Source organism: Jaculus jaculus, chromosome 1 (genome assembly GCF_020740685.1).
Source record: "Jaculus jaculus isolate mJacJac1 chromosome 1, mJacJac1.mat.Y.cur, whole genome shotgun sequence".
Taxonomy (NCBI): domain Eukaryota; kingdom Metazoa; phylum Chordata; class Mammalia; order Rodentia; family Dipodidae; genus Jaculus; species Jaculus jaculus.
Window position 1 is genome coordinate 42,181,760 of NC_059102.1, and position 11,447 is coordinate 42,193,206.

General features: G+C 47.2%; 1 protein-coding gene across 2 annotated transcripts in view; it reads right to left on the reverse strand.

Annotated features, from left to right (window-relative positions):
• Positions 1-10,651, reverse strand: part of Pde6c (phosphodiesterase 6C) — a 60,688-nt gene extending 50,037 nt beyond the window's left edge. For both annotated transcript variants that reach the window (XM_045134729.1, XM_045134726.1), the window contains exons 1-4: positions 10,211-10,651; positions 2,158-2,310; positions 1,967-2,056; positions 775-915 (exon numbers count right to left, since the gene is read on the reverse strand). In XM_045134729.1, coding sequence (XP_044990664.1) covers positions 775-915; positions 1,967-2,056; positions 2,158-2,310; positions 10,211-10,651 — 825 coding nt within the window. The remainder of the gene's footprint in view (positions 1-774; positions 916-1,966; positions 2,057-2,157; positions 2,311-10,210) is intronic.
• Between the last annotated feature and the right edge of the window lie 796 nt (positions 10,652-11,447).

The window sequence follows — 11,447 nt, forward strand, 5'->3', positions numbered from 1 at the left end:
AGCAAGTACCAGGCCAACCAGAGATGCGCACTAAGACCCAGTACCAAGAAACAGACAGAAGCAAAGAGCTAGCAAACCATGGCGAGATATGGAGGAAACAAATTAGTGGTTGCCAAAGGTTTGGAGGAAGAAATTGAAAATCGGCTAGATGGGGTCAGGACTTTCAAGGCACAAGAGCCAATGTGTACGCTAATGCAACACAGCAACAACAGGAAAAACTGGGGGTGGGAGGAAGTGATGAGGATGTCTGTGGAGACCCTGTGCTTTCTGCCCAATTTTTAAAAATTTTATTTACTTATATGCAAAGAGAAAGAGAGAGAGATTGAGAAAGTATGACTATGCAAGGGCCTCCTGCAATTGCAAACAAACTCCAGATGCCTGTGCCACTTTGTTCATCTGGCTTTATGTGGGTGCTGGGGAATTGAACCCAGGCTGTCACATTGTACAAGCAAGCACTTTAACCACTGAGCAATCTCTCCAACCTCCCCCACCCCAGCTCCATTTCTTGTGAACCTGAAACTGGCCTAAAAATTAAAGATTATTAATTGATCAAAAAGAAAACAAGCTTGTTGTTAAAGACAGCCAGGGATAGAAAAATCAAAAGTCACGCCTGTATCATTTCGCTCCAGCCTGCATCCTTTTACCTCTCACCATCTTGCCGCCAATCACAACGGATTATTTACATAGCAAATGTTTTTCAAAGGGTCACATTTTATTTGGTGCTCTTTTTCTAGGTGATCTGAGATGAGACAAGACATATGGAACAGTGAGAACCTTCTCCTTGGTCATGTCCAGCAGTCCAATGGAGTATCGTTCACAGTTCAGATACGTCCTAACTGTGTACAGGGCTTTGTGAAACTGCCGCTCAACATCTGTGAGCTCTTCAAACACTTTATTGGCTGACCACATAAGAATCTGAAAGTGGGCATTAAAAGAAAACAGTTAGAGCACAACATATCAGAGAGTCTTAGCATGATGAATATATGAGGTGTATCAAAGAAAATGAATACACATCACTGTACGCTGAAATTCCATTTTGAACATCCAACATCCAACACACTTCTGAGGTTCTCAAAGTGGGATGAGTAGATCTTTGTGAGGCCATGTGTTTCTGACATTAATTTGCCCTATAGTCAAATGTTTTGGCTCGAAATGTCAATTGTTGAAAAATGCCCCATGCGAAGGATATGGGGGTCTCTTGGTTCCCACTGGTCCATGCGGGCAGAAAGCCACAGGCTTCCATCATGTGTCTGCAGCTAGTCAGAGATAACCTGACCTGAAGAGTCGGAGTTGGGGCGGGTCTGAGAAGCCGTCCGTGCCAGCAGCTCCTCCTGTGTGGTATGGATGGGGAAGCAGAGGGTCCTGGCCAGGAAGATTCTTTAACTCTCTCCCTTATGGAAACAAGAAGCTCAGAAGAGGGCTGGAGAGATGGCTTGGTGGTTAAGCACTTGCCTGTGAGGCCTAAGGACCCTGGTTCGAGGCTCGAGTCCCCAGGACTCACATTAGCCAGATGCACAAGGGGGCGCACGCATCTGGAGTTCGTTTGCAGTGGCTGGAAGCCCTAGTGCGCCCATTCTCTCTCTCTCTCTCTCTTTCTCTGTGTTGCTCTCAAATAAATAAATTAAAATGAACAAAAAAATTTTAAAAAGAACCTCAGAAGAGTGATTCTCTCCTTAGATGAATAGCTTGACTGTGACCCAGAAATGTGAGAACTAACAAGTATTTAGTATTACACCAACCTTATGTGGTAGGTAATAAAGTGACCGCCACCATCTTGTGGGAGTGGAATCCAAAGACCAGCCTGTTGTACACATACAAGAAGGACAGAAGGAGGGGAAGGGAGACCAGAAGACACCCCAGACTAACGTTTGGAGATCTGCTCTATGTGGCTTAAGTCTCTCCCATCCTCTTGTTGCATCTGTGTCCCTTTGTGAGCATGGGGCAACTGACGCGGCCTTCCCCTTACCTGGCTTCTCCGGGACTCCACGCTGTAGAGGTAACTGGTGTGCTGAAGCCTCAGGAAGACAGAGACAAAGCTGAGGTACTTGGCAAAGACCTACAGACAGCAGAGGACAAACTGTGATCATGACACAGCCCTTTGATGCCACACCAGGTCTATTTCCAGTGTGTTGGGATGGACGCCCGGGTCAGCATTACCTCCTCGTCCTGTTTGGAAAACTCAGGGGCACTGACTTTGTTCACTGCCATGGCCACGGCAAGAACCTCCTTGCCCATCATGATCGGGCTTGCCAGCAAGTTCCTGGTAACATATCCAGTTTGTTTGTCCATGAAGTCAGAAAAATGGCTATTCTGAAAAAAATATTCATGTGTTGGCCAAAACAGCACAGAATCATGGAGTGATAGAACCAAGACAGTCTCTCTACTGCAAATCCTGCCAACAGATGACGGGAGCCCCCCTATGGTGGCGTCACCCCCTGCCACCTGCATACATTTCACTCTGTGCCATCACGGAATGACACTTCCACTGTGGAATGTTAATATCCCATCTGAGCTGAGGCCTTTCTAGGTGAGGCTGGGGTTAGATGAGCAGGAAAGAGGCAAGGGCACAACCTAGTAGAAAGTGGGGTGCTAAGAGGGAGGGGGTGCACAGGGCTCCAGTAGACAGCATGTGCAGGGAAGGAGAGCAAGCTGGGATCATAGGCATCAGTCTTTAGCTGCAAGTGCAAAACATACACTTGAGGCAGGCCAACTCCCTGTAGTAACATAAATAAAGCATTAATAATCCCCAGATTCCTTCTAGTCTCCCACTGCTCCATGGGTCTCCTTCTAGGCCTTTCTCTGTGCTTGGATAAACATGTTTCTATCACTATACGTTCTATCACTGTGGGCTTCCCTTGAGATGAGGCCCATGCCTGGGAACTTACCTCTTAGATTCTTGCACGCTTCTCCACACTATCAACACTCGGATCAGTGCAGCTGTCCTCTACTGATTGGGCTGTTCATAGTTTTCCTCACTACAAACATCCCCACACCAATCATTTTCACTTTCATTTGTATAAGATGGATGCCCAAAACAGAAACCCCTTTTGTTGTAGCATTAGGTTATATACAATTTTTCTTTGCAGAAATTAGAGTTCTGTATATGGAGGCCAGAGGTCAGCCTCTGGTGTCATTGTTTTTTTTTAATTTTTAAAAAAATTTTATTTATTTGAGAGCAATAGGCAGACAGAGATAGAAAGAGGCAGAGAGAGAGAGAGAGAATGGGCAGGCCAGGCCTTCTAGCCACTGCAGATGAATTCCAGACACATGTACCACCTTGTGCATCTGGCTTATATGGGTCCTGGGGAAGAGTTTCAAACTGAGGTCCTTAGGCTTCACAGGCAAGCGTTTAACCTCTAAGCCATCTCTCCAGCCCTCTGGTGTTATTTTTAAGATGCTACCCACATTCTTTTAAAAAAAATTACAAGCACAGTTTCTCACTGGCCTGGAAACCACTGATTAGGTTGGGCTGGCTGCCAGTGAGCCCCAGGGATCCTCCTGTCTCTGGCTTCCCAGTGCTGGGATCACATGAATGAGCTGCCATGCCTGGCAGCTTTTTAATGTGGGTTCTTAGGATTGAACACAGGCCCTCAGTCTTTCAAGGAAAGCACTTTATCAACTGAGCTCCCTTCCCATACCCTACACAGATTAGTTTTATGAAATGCTCAAATTCTTACTGCCATTGACTCTGTAAGATTATTTCACCATTATTAGATACAGGGTTTTTAAAAATAATTTTTAAAAAATTATTTTATTATTTACTTATTTGAGAGATAGAGGCAAATAGAGAGAGAGAGACAGAGAGAGAGAGAGAGAGAGAAATTGGGTATGCTAGGGTCTTCAGCTGCTGCAAATGAGCTCCAGACTCATGCACCACCTCCTGCGTCTAGCTTACATGGGTTCTGGAGAATCAAATTTAGGCTCATTTGGCTTTGTAGGCAAGCGCCTTAACCACTAAGCCATCTCTCTGGCCCTAGATACAGATTTTTTTTTTTAAAAGTATTTTCTTTGTTTATTTGAGAGAAAGAGAGACAGTAGAGAATGGGTGTGCAGGGCCTCTAGCCACTGCTGATGTAATAGAGATGCATGCATTATCTTGTGCATCTGGCTTTATGTGGGTACTGGGGAACTGAACCTGGGTCCTTAGGCTTTGCAGGCAAGTGCCTTAATCACTGGGTTGTCTCTTCAGTCTATATACAAGTTTTTCAATGTTCTACCAAGATAAGGCCTTTATTTCATCTTTTGTGGAGAAATAAAAAAGTGGGTCTTCCAGATATAAACCTCTTCCAGCGTCTGCAGGAGGTGACTCTACTGCCCTGGATGGCAGGTGCTGAGTGGTTAGCTGAAAAAGTTCACCAAGGGAAGGGCTTGAGTGACATGTCTGGGAAGGTGCTCAGTCTACACGCTGCAGTTTCAGAAAATGCCTGCTTGAGATGATGAGATTCGCTGGGCAAAAGTGAATGTGGTATTCCTGTCATAAGCCAAATTGTTCTCATTTCTCTTGCTGATCATACTCCTAATGGCAGCACAGACCCTGAAAGCTGGGCTCTGTTCAGTTTCCCAGAGTGAAAAGAAGAATCTATTTATCGGTGTGTGATTTCCAGGCTAGAACTTCCACCAAGGAACAACAGCTGCTTGACCCATAACACGCAGAACTTCACTCAAAACAACTGCCTGCAGCTATGCCTCAGGATCCCTGGCAGATCAATCAGACTCCAACACCTTACTGTGTACTGACGGAATCTCTGTATTCTCTGCACTTTTATGTGCTCTAGGTCATCCTGATATTCAACCCAGTGGAATGGCCCTGGCCAGGCCCCTGCTCCCAAAGCACATGTGTGACGCTGAGGAATCAGGTGAAGCTTGTCCTTGTCACTCGAATCTCATCTAGTCCCTTCCCTAAATGGAATCACCGGAGCCTTTTTTTTTTTTTTTTTTGAGACAGAGGTGTATAATGGAGAAGAAGGTTCTAGAGTCAGACTCCCTGGGCTGAAACCAAGTTCCAATTTATGATCTTTTTGATCCCATGTTACCTTTTGTGTCTTTGACTTATATTCTAAAAATGGCAGAATTGAAACTGAAGAGAGGACTCAACATGTGAGCGCTTGCTATGCAAACATGAAGACCTGAGTTGGAGTCCCAATATCTAAGTAAAAAGTCAGGCATGGCAACAGTCGATCCAGTGCTGATGGGGGTGGAGATAGGAGGGCCACTGGGGCTCCCTGGTCAGTTGACTTCTCATTTCTGGCAAAAGTAACTGATCAAAAGCAGTTTATGGGAGGAAAGGGTTTATTTTGGCTCACAGACTCAAGGGGAAGCTCCATGGAGGCAGGAGAAAATGATGGCATGAGCAGAGGGTGGACATCACCTCCTGGCCAACATCAGGTGGACAACAGCAGGAGAGTATGCCAAACACTAACAAGGAAAGTGGTTACAAAACCCATTAGCCCACCCCCAACAACACTCATCCTCCAGGAAGCTCTAATTCCCAAGTTGCTGTCATCTGGGGACCTGGCATTCTGGACACATGAGTTTATGGAGGGGGGAGGACACCTAGTTGAAACTACCACAAAGTCTAACTGAAAAGTGGGAAGCTCAAAGTTCAATGAGAGGCTTTGTCTCAAGGAAGTAAGGCAGATAGAGGATATGTGACACCTTTCTTTGGCCTCCACACCTGTGCACACAGGGTACACACACCTGCATATGCACATGCACACACCACCCGCACACACCCTACACGATATGTACTACACAAACAGAAAAGGAGAAGAAGAAGGAGGGAATGATACTCTCCAGAGTCTGGGATGTGAAGTGGGAATGATAGAGTGAGGATACTCTTCAGAAAAGGGCCCAACACACAACCGCTGCTCCAGAAATGCTAGAAAGAGAAACATGAGAGTCTTGCTTGGCCAACCTAGAGAAAAAGTAGTTCTTTTTTGCAAGTACCATTTTGCTTTTAGTCCTAGCTTTTCTAACTCAAATCTAGTCAGTGAAGAAGTTAGATGCACTTAGCAGAATACAGGTCTTCTGCACCTAGGGGTGCCATTCATCCAAGGGCCAACACTCTGCCTCATGGCACGTTTCTTTACTGACCACTTTCTCTGTTATCTTGGCTTCTCGTAGCATCTTTACCCTCAGCCCAGGACGCCTCTGGACTCTTCAGATTCTTTCTCTTGAACTCACTGCTCACCTGGGCCAGCCCGTATCCTGTTTTCCTCCTACTCTACTATCCATTACCTACTGTGGTCACCTCCATTTACACAGCAGTCCAGGGCACTAAAAGAAAAAAAAAATCATGAGTCCTGGAAATATGCCCCTGGAATTGGAGGTGGTGGTTCTTTCTAAATGTATTTTATTTTTGACACCATTCTATCCTGGATTTTAGATACAAGCATATATTCTTAAGTTTCCTTGGCTATGTTGAGAAAATTTTTTATATGTTTCACAATGAGATGTTGGCTTGTTGTAACGCCTGAAAGCCCTGGGTAGGCCATGTGTTAAAGCAGGGGCGGTCAGGTGTTCTAGGACATATGTATAGATACTTTGTGTTTCTCTCATTCCCAAATTCTCTCTATGGTCTTTTCCCACAGGAAGTCCTAAAAGCACTTGGAGCACACTGCTTAGAGCAGCAAGCAGGCTGTGGATCCCTCCTAACCTCCTTATGACTAAATCCTACTTAAACACCACTAACCCCTGAGGTCAAGAGGCAGAAAGAGAGGTAGGGAGGAAAGGGGGACTATCAGCTCCTGGTTAATCATTGAAAGCAAAACAGCAGCCTTCTACGGTTTTCTTTCAAATGGCAGTTGGATTCTGGAGCAGCCATGTAGTTAATGAACAGCTTTCAAGTCGAAAAAAGACACAATTAGCTTGAGGGGGATGTTTCTGAGCTTCCTGTTGTCAAGTTTTTCTTCTTTCCACCTGGTTTAAAACAGGCAATAATCATTGACCTTTTCAGGCCATCCAGATCCAGCCCAAACTCCTGCTGATATAAAGATGATCACAGCCGAGCTGTCATCAATGGAGCCTCCACTGCGAGCCAGACACTTGGTGCTCCTGTACCTAATCTGTTCCGTAGGTTGCCTCTATTTCTCAGCGGTGGAAATTCAGTCTATTAGTTTCTGAAGCTTAGGAACTGTGTGTAGTGATTCCAGAGAACTCGCTTTTATCATGTGGCTTCCCTGTTTCCATTGCCATAGCTCTGAAGGTCAGGAGTCTCAAGCTTTACCTCCTTGTCTAGGTGTGAGAAGTCTGCCCCGCCTGTGTCCACCCTGCTAACCAGAATAAGTTCAGAGGAAAGTCAGTGGTGTGGCAGAAAGAAGGCCTCCAAGACCCTGGCTACTGTTCCACACCCAGCACATCCTATGTCCATGACTTTGTGCAGATTCCTACTGCAGAGATAGCAATGTAAACTTTGCCACCTGCACTGGCTCTTCGTCAAAATCAAATACGATGAAGAAAGTGAAAATGCTTCATAACTGGCCAAGTGCAGTGGCAAGAAGAAGGCTGACTTTAGCATTTCACTTAACACCTTATTTCCTACCTTTTTCTTTTTTGAGGCAAGCCCAACAGACTGGCTTTCTTTTTGGGCAAGAGAGTGAGAGCAAGAGTGAGAGTGAGGGTGAGCGAAAGCAAGAGGCACAGAAACGGCATGCCAGGGCCTCAGTCTCTGTAATGTAACTCCAGTCGTGTGCGCTATCTTGTGCACATGTGGGACTTTGCGTGCTGATGTCACCTTGTCCGTCTGGCTTATATGGGATCTGAAGAGTTGAACATGGGTCCTTAGGCTTTCCAGGTAAGCATCTTAACCTCTAAGCCATCTCTCTGGCCCTGTTTCCTACCATTTTCTAGTTGCAGAGGTGCAACAAAACAGTGATCACAGCCTGGTGGAATTGCAGCAATGCAGAACAGGGAGGAGGGCACTGGGCCGTCAGGAGGCCTCGATTCTATTCCCGACTTCCTCAGCCACTGCTAGGTACCAGGGGCTCTGTGCAAGATGCTATTCCTTAACCTCAGCTTCCTGTCTGCCCTAAGACAGAACTGGACTCAAGACTCACCAAGCCCTTCCCATCTATACTATGCCACGCTTGAATGGGATTCACATCCTACACCCTGCACCTGCTCACGCAATGGAACCTGAGCATGGGTTTCCAATACCTGTTGCTTATTGGTATCATCTGGGGCATCCGTGTCCCAACCTCAGAGTTGTGCTAGTTGGTCTCAGGCTTCAGTACTTTTTAAAGCTATTATTAATTTGATTTAATGTACAGCTGGAGTTCAAGAGCACCACTCTGGGAGAAAATGTTTACAAAGTGCAAAAATTGAGAGAAAACGAGGCCTTTGCCACTCTCCCCCCCCCCCCCCCCACGCCTCAGCTCAGCAGAGCTTCGGTCTTTAACACACCAGCTTCTTAGCCTCCCACTCAGAACAAGTGCACTGCTGAGGAGAAGAGAGAGACAGAACTTCCTCCTGATCTTTCTCCATTCTTATACCAAAGCCCCAAGGACAATAACAGATCGGGGCCACCTCACCTTTATTTATTTTTTTAAATTTTATTTATTTATTTATTTGAGGGAATGAGGCAGAGAGAGACAGAGAGAGAGAGAGAGAGAGAGAGAGAGAGAGAGAGAGAGAGAGGGAGAGAGAGGGAGAGAATGGGCATGCCAGGGCCTCTAGTCACTACAAACAAACTTCAGACGCATGTGCCCCCTTGTGCATCTGGCTTATGTGGGTCCTGGAGAATCAAACTGGGATCCCTTGGCTTTGCAGGCAAACGCCTAAACTGCTAAGCCATCACTCCAGCCCCCACCTCATCTTTTAAGCATCTCTTCCTAAGACTGTGTCCTCATCATGGAGAACTGAGCTCTTTACATATTATAGCAGAAACATTTCACCCACATGTCTTTAAAAAAAAAACTTGGAAAAAAATTTTTTGATGTTAGTTGCTGAAGTTTAATATTCTAGTAATTATGGAGGCGGGCTCAGTTGGAGACTGTGAAGAAGCCCATCCCTATGCCAAGAACTCAGGGTCTAGGGACACAGCCTACTAGCTGGGGTCAAGAGAGGCTTGTCTTAAGCCCATTTAGGGCTGTACACCAACCCTTGTACCCCAGAAGTGCCCTGCAATGTTTGCCGGGTGGCCCTAATGTTTGATGCACTTCTCCCCCCAGCTCCCGTCTGTGTGAGCTTCCTCCTGTAATCAGCTTCAAGAGGCATTTGGGGATTATCCTCCTGCCTCTAAGCGGCCCTAGTCACGTGCCTGGGATGGACCCTGCACGGAAAGCATCTCAGGAACTGCTCTCGGACACGCAGCTCTGCGCTGTCATACTGCTGCTCTTCCCTTCTGCTAATGGTCAGTCATAGTAAAGGGACACAGGTCTAGAGGAAAGCACCGCCAGGAGAGAGTCTGGCCTGGTTCTCTAGATCTGCTGCCCAGTGAGGGATTATGGGTGATTAGCATTTTATAATTTTTTTCTAAAGTGAAAACTACATGCTGCAATGGTAAGAATAAAGAGCTATGTTTCCTGTTTTTATAAGGGACATAAAAAAATATTTTGTGTTAGTACAGTGTACTTTAGGTCAGGGGGGGGTGCAAATGCTGCATTTAATTGATTTGAATTCATGATTGACATATCCTTATGGTGCAGGGGTCCACCACACTTAACCATGGCTTATATTTCCAGTAATGGTGACACAAGTAAAATACTTGACCTTTCAAATAGTATAGATGTTTCCTTCTTGCAATTTGGCCTGTGGATGAAAGAATCAGTTCAAGAGCCAATCCACCCCCAGAGAACCGTCAAAGCGTTGTGAATGAGAAGCATGGGAGATATACCCTGGTGCTGGAATTGGACATGCTGGCTGGTCTCCTGGTGGAGTTGTTCCAGCTAGCCCCCAAAGCAATGGAGGTGGTCGAAGGGTAGGCGAGCAACACAGGACTCTGCTAGTAAAATGACAAACATCACGGGAATCTGCTAACGCTGAAACACAACATTCACTACTCGCCTGAAGTTCAGGATCATCTGGTCACCTTGTGTTCGGATCTGCCAACTTTGCCATAGGATAGGCCTGGGGGGTCCTCTTTCCCACCCACCCACCCTTCCCCGATTTTAGTCAAATCGGGGCCGCAAGGATGGCCTCTGTCCCTTTCCCATCAGTTCCTCCCTGGGCCTGCGGAGACCTCTGCCAGGCTCTGGGAAGGAAGGCCACCTACCTTTTGTACATCCGGGATATTAAAGGCTTTCTTCGTGTGGGCAACCCAGCCAACTATCCCAATGTCCAGTGGAAACACGACTTCTCTGTCAGGGGCTACGAGGTTGTCCTCAAACGTGGAGGTGGGGGTGATGTCCAGCAGCAGCGAGGCCACCTCGGGTGCGCCGTTGCGGGCCCGGCACGCGAACAGGCTGCAGCGGTCGGCGCGCAGCAGCTGGGCCAGCCTCTGCAGGGCCCTGTGCGCAGCCCACTCGCCGCGCGCCTCCTCCTGCAGGCAGCCCAGCAGCTCCAGGCACAGGGCCGGCTCCGGGGCCCCCGGCTGGCTGCTCCTGAAGCCCTCCCCCAGCACCTCCACCCGCAGCTTCTTGTCGAAGAACTCCTTGGCAAAGGCAGGGTTCTCCTGCAGGTACCTCTCCACAGCGTCTTGGCTGATCTCGCCCATGGTGCGTGCGTGGCTGCTGGCTCTGCGCTGTTCAGGGAGCAGCTACTGGGGCAGAGTGACAAGAAGGAAAAGCATCCTGGAAGGAAAAGTGACTGAGGGGGTACCTCAGAAAAGCCCCCAAGTGGAGGAGAGCTCCCCGACTGTCTGTCACCCCTGGGACGTCGACAGAAGGCCCTGGCTTATGGCGGGATACAGGAAGTAAGGGATTGAGGAGGTCTTTATAGGCACTAAATCCCTGAGCGTGATTAGCTCAGGCCCAAGAGAATCCTCCTAGCATCTTAGGTCATCTTAGGCCAGTCAAGTGTCAGGCGCAAGTGTCTACCACAGACGCCTAACAACTGATGCTGTCTTCCGCCATGAAACAGTGCTGACCTATCCCTTAACTACATTACCTTGGCATTGATTGAAATTTGAGTTGCTCTGGCCTGACAGCCATCAGAACTGTTTGGTTTGCTTATATGGCAACTTTAGTGAACTTCAGTGGGAGGCGCAAGGGTTTAGCAACCACACTACATAAAAATGAGTACTAATCTTTCCTTGTCTTAAAAGTCCTTTGATCACTCAGGTTGCGTGCTCAACGCTTTCTCTAAAATTGCCCCTTTCAACTATCCTCACATTAGAAAGTTTGACCACAGCGGGCCATGCTGGCCCACGCCTTTAGCCCCAGCAATGGGGAGGCACAGGTAGGTGGATCACTATGCATTCGGGGCCACCCTGAGATTACTTAGTGAATTTCAGGTCAGCCTGGGCTAGAGTGAGACCCTACCTCAAAAAACAAACAAACAAAAATCTTGCT